The following is an 18,502-nucleotide window of genomic DNA, read 5'->3' as shown; positions in this document are numbered from 1 at the left end:
AAGGAATATTTTCCCTTTATAGCTAGAAAAAAAATCTTCACAAACAACATTTCCCTCTTGCCCACCCCACACATTTATAGCACCACAAGTGTTAAAAAAGTTGTCTTTTTAAAGGGGAAAAATATTTTAACTCATTCAGTAATTCCTGATTAAACATCCAGTATAGTTTGACTTGGAAAGAGAGAGAGAAAATTTGTTCCTTAAACTCACTGACTGTTAAGGTAACATATGTTTTTATATGTTAAAAATCGTGTATTTAACTCATGGAAGGTAAGTATTTTAAGGGCACCAAAAAAATATACAGAAAAAAACATATACACTGCTTAAAAAAATATCAGATAAAACCTTAAAAGCCTTACCATATGCTTAGCAGTGCTTCCACCAAGGCCAGTGTTCCGAACAAGATGTCCTTCTGATGGAAAATTAAAGTTAGCGGAGTTCAAGTTCTCCTTAGTTGAGTGGCTACCAAACAGAACGAAGGGCTGTCGGCTAGGGCTAAGGACAAGAGAGGGTATCACCACCAAAATACTTCAAGAAAACTTGCAAACAACAAATGAAATCAAAGCTTTCAAGTCTGCTGGAGCAGCTATTGAATTTCTCACTGAAAGAGCAGGACACACAAAATTTACTTCAGCTGCCAAAAGTTTCCCATTGAAAAGAGCAAGTTCTAAAGGAAAAACTATTTGAATTAACAAGACTATGATTTCTTTCATAGACAAGCACATATCACAAGGCTGTTTCCCAAATGATATTAGAAGGGTTTTTTTTTTCCCCCCCTCTTTTTTTCAAGTAAATTGCCTTGAAAAGCTGACTAGTTTAAAATTCACCATCTTGAAAACCCCTGAAAGGACTATATTGGAATAAAACAAAACTATTTTGGTTTTAGTTCTGGCTTCGGGCCCAAGACTCAACTGGAGAGGTCAAGGTTTGTATTTCATTATTTAAATGCAGGCAACATAGGATGCTGAAAACAATAAAAGACATTGAACTCCACTGTTCAGTTCCAAATAAAGAAGAGTCTGCAGAGACATTCAAGTAGCTAGGCAACCTGTATTTACCTCAAAACAGCAGAAGGCTTGGTTTTGCAATATATGACAAACAACCTTCCCCTCTCAGTGAAAGTTCTATGCTGAAATAAAGCAAAGCTGACATCTGTTGTCCAGCTTATATTGGCTAAGATTTGGGGTTTAAGTGCTCTGCTTTAAGCACTGGTCTTGTGCATGCTGTGACCCTCAGAAGTATACTGACTTCTTCAACCCTCATATTTTGTCTTTGAGTATTATATAAACAGGACCAACACATTCTACAGGTCACCTATGTTTGAAAAAGTTAGAGTTTCTTTAAATATCTGACCATAAAGAAGCTATATTAGAATGCACAAGGTGGACGGTTTCAAACATATTGACAGTGTATACAGCATTAAATCCCCCAAAAATTCAGTTTATCCCACCCAGAAATTACTTTCATAGGGGGGTTTTAATATACAAAGATGAGATGTGATATACTGAAATGGTCCCAAAAGCAAGTATAAGCATTTTGGTATCAAGAGATATGGAAATAACATACCAAGACACTAGTGACCACAATTTCACACTAATAATGAGTAATACCTGTTATCTGTTATATGGCTTGAAATCATTCCATGACTGAAATAACTTCTAAAAGGCTGTGAAAGAGAAAAAAAATCTAATTAACAAGTAAATTAAAAAGTGTGATATAATCTCACTATCATTAAGAACAAACCTGAATTATCCTTCTCAGAGAAAATTCCTGAACCCTCAAGAAACTACTTCCAACCTCCATAAACAAACTCAAACACCATTAAGTCTTGTATATGTTTAACAAGCAACAGCCACCTCCAAGAAGTACTGTGCTATTTTCACCCATGCTGTGCGTTACCATCAGTTATGTCTGAGATTTGACAAGGGCAACCTCAACTTGTCAGGAAGTGCAGATTCTGGAGCTTCCACCAAAATGGAAGTCAACCTACCTACAGACAGGGACGTGTTGTGTAGACATAAATCAACTAAGCTGAATTATCAGTGAACAAACACTCAACTGAATTACACCAGGCCGTCCTAAGTCATCATGGATAGGTAAGGCGGGTGGTGAAGTTAAACAATAGGTTTCTACTCCTCAAAAGTGAAAGGTAAGACGGAGTAGGGAGAAAAATACAGAAACAAAACGCAATGCTGAATATTTATTACTTCTGCATGGATGATAGTAGCATTTCAAAGGATTCCTGAAGCAGGCATACCTCCCCCGCCTGAGATTCTGATAGTTCCAGAATGAAGGGAATTTCAGTATCAAAATTAGCAAAAAAGTTGGTCCACTGGTGTTCAAAAATCATTAAATCCTGGAAAAAAAATATTCAATGTTACTTCTTAATGCAAGAGCTATACCAGAGAAAGGAAGTCAGATTGTACTGAATGAAACCAAATTGCTGTAGAACACCACAGATTACATTTCACTATGCAGTATAGAACGTGGCCTGCCCGATGAAACAAGAAGTACAAGAAAATGAAAAACATTTTAAAATAAGATAAGGACTTTCTGCTAGATTAAAAGGGTGGGAGAGGGTTTGTTTTGTGGGTTTACTTTTTGGAGAAGAGGCAGAAGAGGGAAAAGGACCACAGCCCTGCACTATCTGCTTTTAACCTAAGGAAGTTCGCTGTTTTGAGATCACTCCTAACTCAGACCTCCAGACTATCAAAAGCCCACTTTCCTGCGAAACTAGAAGCTGATAAAAATTTAACAACAAAATACCATATACTAATACTCATACATTGCTGCCTTCCCTAGCAACGAGACCATCACATGAAAACGAGGAATCACTTTACACTGTATGTTTGTATTTCACAAAGCATCAGGCAGCCACTGTGTGTCACTGTTACGCACTTAAAGAAGTTACAAAGCAATCCTGAAAGTGTTTTTTCCTGGAAAAATGGCTGTCTGTTAAAGTGGATTCTTTCCCCCTCTCCTCCTTGCTGCAGAAGGAGGATTAACACACACAAACATACCAACTTTCTGTACTCTGTACATAGTCCTAGAATCTGAAGAATATTCACACCATTTAAAAAAAGTTTTAGGAGAATTTTAGGTAAATTAATGAATTCAAGGAATCCCAGACAAGCTATTTTAACGTTTTGTGGACTCTGTGGTAGATCTGAGGAAAGGAAAGAGACCCTGCGAACAACAGCACGCAGAGCCAGTAGATTAAGTCCGTAAGCACTACTAAAGCCACACAGTATCACAACAATTTTGCTCTGCAGCTACACTAACTTATTAGTAGTTGATTCCAATTATTCCACCTGCATTACCTCAAACAGCAAATCCTCCAAGGAAACAGGATCCATTTTGCTGTATGTCCTCCACAAATCGACACTGACGTCCATTAACTGAAAAAGATTTTCAACACACTTCTGTGAAAAACACCACGCAGAACGCCACAGATCCAGGTTTAAGACACACTGAAACAGACTTGCGGGGGCACTGCCCAGTCTAACAGTCCTTAACTCTGCATTCAGAAATATTTTTACATTAGGGTTACAAAAGAATTGGCCAGATGCAAGTGTTCTGGGTGCGTCAGAGACTCATCTCCTCAAGTGAGGGTTTAAAGTACATACAAAGTTTTGCTTGCCTCTTTCAAACCAACCATTTCACCAAGTTTTTCCAATTGAGTGGATAGCACAGTATAGTGTCAGCTGGTGCAAGCAATGGCAAAGATGAGTCTTCTGAGACAAGGCGGACAAGAAGCAGACTCCAGGGTCACTCCTCCTACGCACCAGTCAATTCCTGCTGTAAGCGTAATGTAAACTTAGGCTCAACTAGCTTAACTTAGCAATCAGCAGTCCCTTCTTCCACGCAGTAAGATGATGCATATGAGTACACTATTCAAAAATATACTCTTAAGGGACACTTGTACCTGAAAGATTTCTGCATTTACAGGGTTCCCCACCACTCAGTTAAAAATGCAACACTGGCTGGAATTTTCTTAACACACTGTTTTATGGTTATTCTAGTTAATTGTATCATTAGATATGGCAATAATGATTCCCCAGACATCACTTCCATTCACCTATCTGTACAGTAAATTCTCTGCATTACAGCATCCTGAGCAACTCTTGGCTTCTGTAGTCAGAGTAAGACAGTAACTACCATTAAAACACTGAAAAAAATTACTAAGTTATCATCATTAGACTATCTTCAAATCTAACAGCAGGAACACACAGCAGAGAGGAAGTCAGTTTAGGGAGCTAAAAACATACTGATAACACCCCCTTCTAATAACAGCAGAAGTATTCATTTATAGATCATTTACAGTGATCCCAAAAGTACTTCCTCCCATAGATTGGTTTTTCCTTCCCATCTGTGACATACAGCAGCTGCCTAACAGAACCATGCATAAACAGTTATGTAAAAAGTTAAGAATGCTACTTCCCTCTTGAAATCCCCTTATGACTTGAACGAGGAAGAAAGCAAGAACTCAAGCTGGAACTGGCTGAACTGCCAGAACTAACACACCGACCTCAATTTTCATTCCTCATTTTTAAGTCTGCAGGAGTGCTGTGAAGACATTATCAACTCCCATAATGAAACAGGAGAGGCTCTGTCTTTACAAAGTCATCGCCCCACTGTGCCTACAAATTTTCTCAAAGCCTCTAAGGATTCACAAAATGAATTGGCAAAGGTAACTAAAGGCCCAAACAACTCCCAAATTCACAGTCAAATTTTAATTGACTCATTTCAGACATCAAGAAGGGATATTGGTACTTAGGCAGATCTGCAGAAGGATGCTCATCTATTCGCGCTCTGTATTTAATGGTTCTGATAGGTTCACACCACAAGATCATTACAGTACTAATGATGGAATGGAGAACAAAAAAAAAAAAGGTATGAGTGGAAAGAGCACAACGCTCAGACAAAGGTACACTTGAGCTCACATAATAGATATTTGAGCAAGCACATACAGTACTGCATGTGATGAGGCTTTAACAATGGTACTATTAATTGCTTGGGTTTTTTCCAGCTGTCATAAGCCAGACAAAGAACATTCTGGCTGTAAAAATGGAGAAGTGAAAAGAAAAATAGGACATCTGCATTTCTGTGGCAGAGGTCCAAGAAAATTAAAGAAGCTTCAAGCAAGTACATAAATACAAAGCTGTCCTCTGAAGATGCTGGTAGAGTATATTTATTAAACAGGCATTTCAAATGACACAGGCTGCTCTGAGTGGAACTGCATACCATTTTTAAAACTAGGAGCATCATCCAAAAAATCTTAACTGCTGTGCTATTCAGCAACCCAAGAATATATATTGTTGGTCACAAAAGCAGATACATTTCTTGTGTCAAAACCAACGACCCAAGAAATACAGTCAGTTCTTATTTTCTTGGTTAATTTCAAGGCATCTGCCACTGGCCAGATTCTCTTCACTGCTCTTTAAGATCTAGACCCATCTAGCAGACCTTAAACATAAAGGTGTTTTCTGTTACTGGCAGAGAACAATCTACAGGATGAGAAAAAATATTCCAAATCACAGCAGGGGCTGGGGCGGGGAACCAAACAATCATCATTTATCCAGGACAGAGTGCTGTGTAACTCATACCAGTCTCTCGGCAAGACTGTGGTGTCTCCATCCTTGCACATAAAAAAACCTCAGCTTCATAAGATCTGAAAAGCTTCATCCAACTTAGAAGCTGGCCCTCCTTCGAGGAGTGAGTCAGGACTAGATGATCTCAAAAGGTACTTTCCAAGTGAAATAATTCATGATTCAATTTCTGCTTCAGAATGGAAATGGAAGAAAATGAAAAACATAACTACTCACTTCATATTTCATTGTAAAGAAGCCATCACCTCCAATTCCTTCTAGTGCAAAAGCCTGCACTATTGGCCACTTTTCAACAATGAACATATCAAATATCTGTAGATGACCTGCAAAAGAAATGTTACACAGAAACATTTTCTCACTGGCAATTTAACTTTCTGTGAGGTCTAAAGAGTTGTGATTCTAATAAAGGGTGTCAATTATCCTGTCTTTGTACAACTTAAAATCTCTAATTTAAAAAAGGGGTTTTTTTGTAAAGGCAGTAGCTTTTAGAAAATCCTTTATCCATGCCCCAAATTTTGTCCCCTTTTTCCAGCTATCAGTCTAGTAAAGGATATTATGTCTCTTTGCAAATTTCATTCCAAGACCATTAGTAAATCTGTGCCCATGAAAATTCAAGTGCTTTGCTTACTCAAATTTCTTCAAATAGCTCGTCTTAAGTAAAAAACTGTCAACATCATCCCCATATTAATCAGAATTTTAAGTTGTAGGAGAGGAAAACTATTTAGTGTGGTACTCCTCCGTGAAACCTTAAGCCATCTCAAGTCTGATTATTAACCTTAAGCTACACACCTCCCTTAGGTACTTGCTAACAAAGAACAACCATCCTGCTCCATGCCCTGACCCATTAATGACTTTCCAGGTAGTCAGAGCATATTATCCTTTCCTCAAGAGGAGCAATGGTGGGGGGGGGGGGGGAAGCGCTTGATTTGAACTTACATGGTTCAAAAATAAAATGTAATTTCTCTTTTTGTTCCGCCTTATTTTGACTCTCACCTACTGTACTATGGATCAAAAACCCCACACTCTCATGCTACACAGTGAAGTACATTCACTGGATTGCTTTTGCATTATTCACCCTCGGGATGCTGCAAAGTACACTTGACTAAACAATGTAAGATTACACTGCTCAGGCTGCAAGGCTGGCAACAGATCATAACAGGAAGCCTTGCAGTCCATTTTTTCAGTGCTAAAAAAGGAAACTTGCATAACGAAGTGTTTATTCTTTCCTTACATAAAGAAGTATTTATCTGGAGCTCCCATCTGAATAGAAAACTTCTGTATCAGCAGAACACCCTTCTCTGAATGCAAATTATTTCTTTGCCTCATGCTGCGAGCATTCACTCTTCAGATGAAGTCTAAGGGCTTAATTTTTCAGAAAGAAGCTCAACTCTTAAGGAAAAACAGGCTAAAAAGAAACTATTGACATAATAATCCTTATTTCTTACCAAAGGCAAGGAAACTCATGCCCTGAACCGCACAACATGCTGCAAAACAAGCAAACCTACCCTGGCAGCTGTATGGAATACCAATGCGACTGCAATCTCGAACCATGTCTACAAAACTGGAAATTTTGAATTCCTCTGCAGCTTCTTCATCTTCATACTGAAAGAAGTAATTTGAAGTCAAATTATAATAAGCACACCCAATTTGATTTGCACTAAAGAGATTATGTATTGTGCTGTTTTAATTCCACGGCAAATGTCACTCCATGTAATCCACTAAAATATTACCTACAGCTTCCACAAGTTAAAGAAGCCCTTTATCATCTGCATTTTGGAAACTCCCTCATGGCCGGGATGTATCCATACCAATGGTAAGCGTGGCTGGTTTTTTTTTTTTGAAAAAAAAATCAAACTTCAGAGCAAAGTTTTTAATAAGGTTATACGAAGACATAAATATATACTTTATTTTCAGCTTCCAGTGAAGTCCAGAACAGGATTATCTACTAGATGCTGGCCAATTCTTAAACAATAAATTATATTTTGAGAATACCAACTGGTGTGCCACAAAAAACTTGACACTGACAGGAAAAAAAAATCCAGTATTAGCAGCTTAGCAACACTAAACCGGGAAAGCAGAGGGATGAGATCGGCCTCAGATCACAGAAGATGCAATGAGAACCAATTTCTGCCTGAGGGAGAGGTTTATGTAGGAAAAGGAGGAGGAAAGAAGAGGAGACACCACCATGCAACAGGATCTTGCTGTTTCACACTAGTAGTGGACTGAAGTTGTTAGAAGACTACAGCAGACTGAAGGGCAGGAGTGAAGAACAAATATCATATTTATGGCTCAGGAAAGCACAGAAGCAAGACTGAAGAGACAAATCACACATATTTCTTATAACAGAACAAAAATGTAAAACTGCTCTCTGATTTTTATCTGAAACCAACAGGCCTAGCACCACTGGGAACTTCAAGAGCCACGTGTTTCCTGGAGCAAGATCAGAAGGCAGTGGTGTTTTGTCAAATTTTTTTTTTTTTTTAAATGTACAGCACTCCAAACTTAATATCAAGGTAAATTACATGATTATGAATGTTTTATATATAGCTCTTGTGAGCTTCAGGGTACATCCAACAAATTTATTTTAAGAACAAGTTCTTTTAAGACAAGTCTGAATTTAAGATGCAGCCCAAGTTCTTCCATGATGTGTTCTTTCTTCAATCCCAGGAAGGCAGATCAAAGTTGCAGTTCAAAGCCAAGCCCCAAACAACTGCCAGTTTCTCAAGACTTAAAATGCCATTAGAATAAGAACTTGGTTTTTGGCAGCGTGCTAAAGGCTTCCTCACAATCTGCTACTGCAGGTAGAACTACAGCCAGTTCCATAAACGGTAAAATCATGACACTCAGAAAGCTTATACAGTACGCACCAAATCTCAGTACGTCAATCTTAGCTGGCCATTTTGAAAACAGGCATTCTTGAATAATACGTTTTCATATCTGATTAACTATGATATTCGCTTGAATTCCTATGGTGCAGTTAAAGGCAAGCAGGAAGCAAGGAAGGAAGGACAGGTTATAGGTTTTGCCAAACTCATCTAGAGCTGCACATGGCTTTACTTCTGAAAGAACAACCAAGAAACGTTGCTGTGTCAGGCTTAAAGTGCATCCTATTTACAGGAGTATTACCTGTAGTGGCTTTTAAGCATTTCTATCATTGAAAAAAATAACTTTTGCTTGCTTTTATAAAAATGAAACTAAAAAAAGGTCAGGAACTTTAGAAATTATCTAGGAAATCGACAATTCATATCCATTAGCAATGTGACTGGAAGTACATTGCTCAGCTCACTGACATGAAAGAGCAGTGAAGTAAGCCTTGTATTTTCAAGGTCAGAAATCAAACTTTTCCATTCATTTCCACAAATAGCAAGGCATATAGTTTACCTTTCCAGTTACGCCATTATTTCATGCCAGTACTGTGCGATTAGGGTTCCTACTTACCATGATAAATCACATAAAAGCCCAGAAGCAGACACAGCTTTAAATTCAATAGCCAAGATTGCAGTTGTGCTAATAATAGTGTGTTAAGAACTACTCCAGTCTTGATTCCAAAATGTGTGTTGTACCACCATCAGGTACACTTCAAGATTTGCCCTTTCAATAGGGATTTTGGCAACAGAAAAACCTGATGAAGCCAGGCTCCAGATTTTGCTACGGCATGCCTTAACCTGCAGTTCAGCTGTTTACATCTTAACAAGCAGTAATTATCCCCTCTATGCAGCACTCATGGGACCGTATCTAAAACGCTGCATCCAGTTCTGGGACCCACACACAAAACAGACATTGGCAAACTGGAGCAAGTTTCAGTGGGTTGATCACTGAACAATCAGTGAGCTGGAATACTTGTCCTACAAGGAGAGACCCAGGCTCGTTCAGCCTACAGGAGGCAACGGCTGGACCTCATACCTGCCTTCCAACACCCACAAAAACACAGAGACAGTGAAGCCAGGCCCTTTGCAGTGATCTGCAGAGGCAGGACGCATGCAAAGAGCATGATTTAAAACATGAGAGGTTCAGATTGGACAAAAAGAAACACTTTTTCACTATTAGGACAGTCAGGTAATGGAGCAGAGCGCCAGAAGTAGTTCTGCAGTCATCATCCTTGGCTGCTTTCAACATCCAACTGCAAAAAACCCTCAAGTAACCTGATCTGATCTCATTGCTAACCCTGACTTAAGCAGGAGGTTGGAACCAGATTCTCTCATCTACAGAGGTCCCTTCTAACCTGATTTTTTCATCATTCTGATCTAAACAGCCACATAAAACCACAATCAATCTATCCTAAGTCCCATCACTTTCAAGGTGGAAGCTCAAGGGAACAAAATGTTTGTCTCCCCGATCTCTTCACTGATTCTTCCACCAGCTTCACCCACTGGCATGACAGGTTCCTAACCCAAGCCCTTCAGATTTCAGTGTAATCCGAATTTAAAAAAGGAACGACATAGAATTGAAGGGGGGTGGGGGTGGGTAGTTCCCATGATGGTATTTAGAAAGAAGCATTTCCAGTCTCAATTGGAATAAAAAGGTTCTTGTTCTACTCCTAGACAAACAGTATTTTCATATTTTTACTCCTCTAACTACTTCACTGTGATAAACACAGCTTTTCTAAGAACACCCTGACTTTTACATGCAAGATGAAACTCACATCACTCGTGGATCAATGAATGTGAGCTTAATAGCTCTTGAAAGGAAGAGCTGAAAGTTAAAATGGAAATACATACTAAGGTTTCTTGATTTTAAACAGCTTACTAAAGCAATCTTTCCTAATATTCTAAAACTATTGACATACAATGCATCAAAACACTGCTTTGGTAGCAAATAAGGCTATCCTTGGAAATCTCAGTCTTGACTGTGGTACTTGAATGAGATTCTGCATTTCTCACAACCCACATGATTTTCTTTATAAAAAGATCATTGACTCATGCCAAAGCAATAGTAATTAGTGGGAGAGGGAAGCAATTTGTCTTCATGCTCCAACAAATACAAACTATTAAAAACGTATTATTCTTGCATACATTAGCAAAATGATTAATACCCATATATATAGGCAGATCATTCCCCTGCTGAGTATGAAAAATTAAAAAAGACTTCTGGAAGGAATGTTAAAAATAGATCTACTTTGAGTATCAGTTCATTAGCAATTCTCATCTGCAGTCATTTGACACTTACCTCATTTTCAGTTAGACAGTGAAAATGCAAGTTCCTCCAGTATGCCACATAAGGCAAAAAATGATTATAATTCACAGGGTTACAGTACAGATGGACACTGTCAGGTTTTATTAATATGATTATATCTGCAATAAGAAAACCAAATATTATTCCAGCATCAAGATTCCAAACACAGAAGAATTATACGGGTACAAAAAAGCGCACAGAATTCTCCTATAATGTACCTCATCAAAAGAAAATGGTTGCTCGGAATTCACAACCATTCCCCACTTCTTTCACAAAGAAACAGTCGGCAGCAATACAAAGTTCCAAGTACAATAGTGCTTCTTACTGTTCAGAACAACTGTGCGTTTACTGGCAAGTCTTACACAGAACTTGCATCAGCCTGTCCTTTAAAAAGCCAAGACTGCCAGCGATGAGTCCTTAGAGAGCACTTACAAAACTGTGAACTATGGTTGGTTTTACCGGATATTACATCAGAAGGTTGCTCCAACTAAAAATTAGTTATAGTGTATGGGGTAGGTACTCAAAGTTTCATGCAAAAAAAGGAATAATAATCTATGATCATGGTGATATGCCACCTTCCAAATATTACAGGAGTTGATATGTTAATGTAAAACAAGAAGTATTTTAGAACTCCAGAGGTTTTATAATGGATAACAGATGTACATTCATACTCTGACTGAACTAGGATTTCTCATAATGGGCTGTATTTGTTTAGAACACTTGGGAGAAATGTATGTATCGGGGATGTGATTAAAAGCAAGACTATCAGCAGCCTTTTTAAGAACAGTTTTCAGGTGTGCATACGCAATTAGGGGTTTACTTTTTTTTTTTTGAGGTTTGCTCCTTTTTTCCGGTTCACTTTCCTTTCAGAAAACTGAAGAATAAGTAAAAATGTTGAGCATGTTACTCACCATCAAGAACTTCTTCAGGAAACCCAGTTCTTTCAAAGTCGTTGTTACTCTGGTTGTACAAGCCAAAAAGCAGATAGTTAGCCAGTTCCCGGCAACCTTCGTTGTATCGACTATCAATTCCTGGAAAACCAAACCCATACACAAAGTGTTACGTCTCCTAACACCGTACACCTGAAAAGTTTGTTTTCTTCCCGAATAAGAAAACTTTAAAACAGGAGTGTTAATGCAACTCCCTCACATACATTGCGCACTTATGCCCATTGAAAATACTGGGGAAACAGGGTAGGGAAAAAGGAGTTTTTGCAAGTTCATGGCCACATGCTGACATTCCACTCTTGACCTAAATCCACAGGTATTGCTTAAAAAAAAAAATAAAATCTAGTTTTCCACAGTGCTCTGCATCAACAGAAGTTCAATTTTATATAGTAATTCAAACATCTGTCTGTATGCAATATGTATTCCAATTAATATGTTCTTGATTGAAGCTTCCTAACAAACTAATCCTGTGACCTAAATCTCCTGCTTTAGAATACATGATTAAACATTATCTTATCAGTATTACAGTGCAGTCCCTGAGTCACCAGAAAGCCAGTGAGGACTTTTTAACAAACCAAGAAAAGATACTCTGACAAAACATATGGTATATGAACAGCTTCCAAGGAAAGCCTTTTCTGGTCCTTGGGAAAATTAAAATAATTGAAGAGCTGGAGCATGAAGAAATAGAAGATAAATACAAGAGGAAAGGAAACTGGCCACAGATTTAGGAAATGTTTTAAATCTCTCTTAAAGACAGTCACAGTCATAATTCCTAATTCTACTATAGTAAATCAAGATTTCTCCACAAATAAAACTACGCATGAAGCAGCATCTTTGACATCCACACATGGCAGAGGTCACCAGTCTTAAATGCTACAAAATTTCTCATAAACACTACCATCAAGTTTTCCTACCAAGTTATATTAGGATACAGTTGGATGGCTCCCAATAAATCCAGATTTATTACCACTGTCCAAAGAAGATGGACAAGACACTGATAATGGCCTGGATTTCAGGACTTGCATTGCAAACCAAAACTACTCGAGAGTCACGTGAACGTACCGTAAATTGGAACAAACCCTAGACTCTCCTAACTACATCCTTTTTTTTTAAGTCAAGCTTCAGCCTTAAAGTGCTAACCAGATGCCATGTCTGCATCCAGCTACTGAATCCCACATGTTAATGAACTCCCTTTTTTGTGTAATAATTGGCCTTTGGATAGCTCATATATTTTCCAAGGCATCAGATATCTGGTGTAAGGCTACAGCTGGGACACATTCAACCACTTCAAATTATACTGAGGTTATGAACCTCTCTAATTCTGCTCCCCACTCATGGCTTCATGATTATCAGCACCAATAACATGCTCTTTTTTAAAAGGAGTCAAATTCCCTGAGTTAGGAAGTGCCTCTTGACAGATGGAGCCTCAAGAGTCTGAGCAGTCAATCTGAATCTCAGGTCATGGCACGGATAAGTCTCAGCTAAAGACTGCGCAGACCCAGCCACTCATTTTTCACCTTTGCTGTGCCAATAATTTGCCGCATAACCAGGCTGCCATGGATCTGGTTACTCAGAGACAGTGCAAAAGAGGGAGGAGAGGGAGAACACAGTCTCATTTTATTTATGTTTCCAGCCCCATGAAAGCAGTGTACCAATGTAATCTAGAATTCAATGGGACTCAACACACTTATTACTGGCGGAAAGCCCCTGTCTCTTTGCGGGATTTTAGTTAAAACCAAGTGTGGAGTCTCCCTTCTTCCAGAAAGCAGCCACCCCATTGTCCTAGGGAACTCCATTTAAATGTAATCAGTCATAGCCTTAGAAAGCTAGCACACTGTCCTCAAGATAATCTGTTTTACTGATTACTTGCCTAACTGAAGCAACTTTTGAAGGCAATCAGATGAGCAATAATCTGGCACAAAGCAGGTGTTAAGAGAGTCCCTTTCAGTGGCAGCAAGCTCATAGATCAGTTGTTCTGCAAGCAGTATTACTTGGTTCACGAGCAAACATCACTAACATCAGACGTCGAGGGGATCTTGTTAGATTAACTATAGGCCAGCATGGATGAAAGCGGCCATGACATTTGCACTTGCTATCAGGCTCATTGCTAGGGTCTCCACACCCTAAAAAGCTAAGGTAGTGTGCTCAGGGGTAGGCAAACTTGAGTAACACAGCGAAGCAGAAAGAACAGATCATTAAAAAGTCTGGAAGATGAGAAGAAAAAAGAGAAACTGCACTCATTAAGAAGTTAAATATTGCCATCATTTGAAGAGTTTGAGGTTTTATCTGGCTGCACCAGCAATTCTCCAGGCTTGGAGCAGAGATCCTCAAAGCTAAATACTACAACCTGCTTTTTCAGTTGATGACAGAAGGAGGGGAAGAGAAGCCAAAAAGATGTTAACAAGGGGGGCAGCTGATAAGCTTAACTCATACAATAGACGACATGGGTGAATTTACTGCTTGAAGAATCCTGACAGACTAGCAGCGAAGACATTAGCTTACCAAAAAACCATTAACTCTGCAGAATACTTGGGTTTTGTGGGGTTTTTGGTGGGTTTTAAGTATGGAGTACAGAAAGGAGCTTTCATACTGAGGCTTTAATACTACTCTACAGAAACACATGGAGTTAAGCAAACAGATATAGTTAGAGGAAAATAAACAGGAAATAAAACAATGACAAGGATAAGATACCTCCAGAAAGCATATCAGGAGTCCTCAGCAGAACAATGGGGAAGGCTCTTAATTAGGAAACCCCCACGCCTGTCTCCAGCTGAGCTGTGAGTTCAGTAATTCCCAGCCTGTTCCCAACTCATCACAAGGGTGTAGTTAGACAATGACTCAGTCTAACAGCTCAGGGCTGCCCAAAGAGCCATTCCTGTTCCTTCTCCTGCAGTCAGAGCTTATCTGACCTCTCAACAAGCTGATTCGGTTTGTTAAACTGGTAGAAAACTAGTCTGGCCAAGTATGGGGAAATAAAAAAAAAATTGTTGTTCCATACCACATGAAACAGCCATGTGAGCTCCAGGGACACCCAGGAGGTAGAAGGGAGGTGAGACTGGGGAGAATGGCCAGACAGTTGCCCAAAACCAACGTGCAGTTGTGGAACTGCCATCTATTAGAAGCGGCACATTAACCATTAAATAGTGTCCGCTTGGAAAGGGAATGGGATGAACAATCAACGCAACGTACTAAATACTGGTGAGGTTTCTCGCACATCCTAAAGAGGAAGAGCTCTGTGTAGGACAGATACTATGGAGGAAAAAAATATATCTAAAAATATAGTAATACATGAAGAGAACCAAGAAAAAATTTACTAGTACAGCCTCTGAAGCATTCCTATACTCTTCAGGGAGGATAAAAAGTAAATATGGAGCTCTAAAAATTTAGCTTAGCTATGCTGAACTGTGAAAACAGTTTGATCTACAATTAGAACACCTAAACTACAGTCAGATTTACAGACATACCCTACTGAATCTAAATACATATCCTCAGAAATCACATCAACTTAACCTTGAGATGAAAACCTGTGATCAAAGGTTAAGACGCAAGACACACCACTGATTAAAAAAAGAGAGTATAATTTAAGTAGTTTGATATTCTGTTTTCTTAGCAGCTTTAACAGCAACACACTCCAGCTGAGACATCACAGCATTTTAAAAATGTCTGACATGCCAACCTCCAAATTCCTTTTTCCTATCAGTGGTGAAGTCTTTTCTCCCCAGCAAGGAATGCAGGAACGCTACCATTCATCCACTTTCAAATAAGATGACAGGATTATTAAAAAAAAAAAAAATTAAAAAAATCAGCTGTAATTACACAAATAATTCTATCAATAACTGGCCAGTTCTCATCTCCCTTTGGAATCTCACAATGCTGGGTTTAATTTCAGTATAAATATTAACGTACTTGAAAAGAAGCTATGAAAGTTTATACTGTTTTTATCTCACAGCCCCATATGTGAAATTAAAGTTGGGGTGAAGGAAATGCATTAACTCTAGATCACTAAAGACAGCCAAGTGAAAAATAACATGCACTGACTGAAAAAAGCATAGTTATGAGTATCTGCTTTCCATGCAAGTCAACAGGACTCAAGATGTACAACAGCATATTTTTTGTCATCTGGAGCTTGTATTTGAAGACAGATTTAATGCATTTGTAACAGAGTGACATGCCTGTTTAATTAGAAGTTATGTGAGAAATTCAGCAGGCTACATTAGACAGGTCAGATTAGACAACAACAGTGCCATTGTGGGCGCTGAAAAAGATCAGTGCAAAGCACAGGTCTAATCACAAAACACCCTTCCTATATTTCCCTAACAGAAATGCTTATTTATTAAGAGGTATAGTCTTATGCATGGATTTAAATACTCCACATTACACCGAGGATTACACAAAGCAATTCCTTTCGCCTGTAAAGCTTTCCCTGAAGCCGTACAATGTTTTGAGTGACTATTCTTTGCTTCGGACTTCAGAGTTAGTAACAGTCAAGAAATACTACAGTGTCAATAGCGAGATAGCACAACTTGATATATTTATTAAACTAGACTAGCATCAAAGGCAACCAACAAGGACTTTATCCTGTATCATTGTTTCTTTGGAAGGTTGACACAGTGACCTTATGGACCTTCTAGCTGTAAACTTACTACTTAGACAAAGACTTCCCAAACATTACCCTAGAGAATGTGAGATAGGAAAAGTAGTGTTATACAGTTAGGACAGACCAAGAGACAGCTAGGTTATACACATTTACAACTTTTTTGTGGTTCAGTAAATGAGTTTCTTCAAGGTTTCTTGCTACTTCATTAAATAAAAAAATTTTAAAAACCCCACACACACGAACACCCTAGGTTGTTGTATCATTTCTTAAAGCAAGCCCGTTACTACACACAGCTTCTTCAGGACTACATTAGATTTCTCCATCTTTAAATGTAATACATTATTTAAATTATCACTCCTTAGTCCTTTCCTCTAAGGAATATTATTCATCATACCTAAATTTGTCCTTTAATATCTCAATGCTGCTTATATAATAAAAACAAGAGCCAATGTTACATATAGAAATGATATTAAAGCAGTACAAAACCTCTGTTACTTTCCTACAGCATACTTGTATATGCAGCTTTATTTCATATCACCCTTTTCTTCCTGTCACAGAAGAAATAAAGCACTGAAACCACACACCATGTAATCAGAACTGCTTCCCGAATTTCTCATGTGATTCTAAATGCATTTTGAAATACTTCTCCTGAAGCAAGAGCTCCCACTCCCTAAATTCAAGTTTTATTAATTCTGACAGTTTTCTGAATCTCCTCCCCACCTTTTATAAGACAAGGCTGTTCTCGGCCACCACCCTCCATAGCTCTGCCTATCACGACCCCTAACCTAAGCAGAGCAGTGATCCCTAAGAGCACTCCTCTGCTCTTCTCCACTCCCTTAATCTCAGCACCTCCTAATCCCTTCCACTTCCCCATCTCCACGGGGAAAACAGCTGCAACGCATGTACCTTGAGCCTTGAACTTCTATGCCAAGCACCAGCTAGAAAGCAAACACTGCCTAGACAACCGAATGTTTCCTCCAAATAGACATGGATTAAATGCTCCTGATCTTTCCTTCAATTTGGACATTAACGAAGATTCTCTCTTCCCTCCACCCACTTGATTTTCATAAAGCTTAGAAGAATATTGATGATATTAATGTTATAGCAAGTTTGCCTGAAATAAGTAAATAGGCCTAATAATTATTTAGGGACAAAAGCATGTAACAATCAGACAGCTGCCCTCTTGCTGAGAAACAGGGCTTGGACTTGGGGGAGGATGGAGGAGCTGATCATCATTCTGAAACACATCTTTATGAGCTAGAACAAAGGGAATAAAAAAAAAAAGTAAAACCAACCTAAAATGCAAAGGATTCCATCAGGTTGAGATTTGCTGCTCTCTGTCAGGATATTCTGAATGTTTCGTAGACGGTTGCAGCTGCAAAAGAAAGAAAATTCATCCTTAGGGTCAGTGTTTTGCAGTCTCAAATTTGGTAGGCTAAAGACTTGACCTAGGTTTTTCTTCTTTATTATACAGTCTAAGTGGGTACCCAGTTCAACCTGGGTATCTGTTGTTTGAAAAACACTTAGATCTCGTATCAAACTAACCCCAGACTATTTGCTAACTAAAAGTACATAGACCTGAGAGAGGACTAGAAACTGTAACTATCCTTCCAACCAAGTGTCCTGTTAATCTCCAACCCCTAGCAAACACCTGGGCTCAGGTTTCCTCATCACCAAGCCAGCAACACTCCTCTTCTCTACTGGAGAAGTAGAGAGCAAAGCAACATGGGTCAGGTGATGCCCAGGTAGAAAGCTGACAAGGGAAGGGACTGTTGTAGCTCCTGCACCCCAAGAGGTGTTTGCAAAAGGTGAGTTTCACCACCTCCAGCACCATCAGAACATTTCCACCCTGCGTAGCTACATAATAGGAACACAGTCCAGCGACTCCAGTTCTTCCTTGCACCTTGGCATTACTCTCTAGAATTTTACTTAGTCCCCAGTGGAAAAACATAGAGCCAATACTCTCATTTAGTTGTAGCTCCTGCACCCCAAGAGGTGTTTGCAAAAGGTGAGTTTCACCACCTCCAGCACCATCAGAACATTTCCACCCTGCGTAGCTACATAATAGGAACACAGTCCAGCGACTCCAGTTCTTCCTTGCACCTTGGCATTACTCTCTAGAATTTTACTTAGTCCCCAGTGGAAAAACATAGAGCCAATACTCTCATTTAGCATAG

At 38.9% G+C, this 18,502-nt stretch overlaps 1 protein-coding gene across 1 annotated transcript in view; it reads right to left on the bottom strand.

The window, feature by feature from the left end:
* LOC104510631 (chromosome unknown open reading frame, human C20orf194) overlaps positions 1–17,700 on the bottom strand; it is a gene marked incomplete at its 5' end in the record, with an annotated part of 59,974 nt that extends 42,274 nt beyond the window's left edge. Inside the window, 9 exons of the mRNA XM_010152947.1 lie at positions 360–495; positions 1,611–1,666; positions 2,258–2,356; positions 3,321–3,398; positions 5,826–5,932; positions 7,115–7,211; positions 10,776–10,900; positions 11,693–11,812; positions 17,621–17,700. Of these exons, the coding sequence (XP_010151249.1) occupies positions 360–495; positions 1,611–1,666; positions 2,258–2,356; positions 3,321–3,398; positions 5,826–5,932; positions 7,115–7,211; positions 10,776–10,900; positions 11,693–11,812; positions 17,621–17,700 (898 nt within the window). The remainder of the gene's footprint in view (positions 1–359; positions 496–1,610; positions 1,667–2,257; positions 2,357–3,320; positions 3,399–5,825; positions 5,933–7,114; positions 7,212–10,775; positions 10,901–11,692; positions 11,813–17,620) is intronic.
* Between the last annotated feature and the right edge of the window lie 802 nt (positions 17,701–18,502).

The sequence above is a fragment of the Eurypyga helias genome, unplaced genomic scaffold, assembly GCF_000690775.1.
Source record: "Eurypyga helias isolate BGI_N326 unplaced genomic scaffold, ASM69077v1 scaffold986, whole genome shotgun sequence".
Lineage (NCBI taxonomy): Eukaryota > Metazoa > Chordata > Aves > Eurypygiformes > Eurypygidae > Eurypyga > Eurypyga helias.
This window is presented reverse-complemented; position numbering and strand designations above follow the sequence as displayed.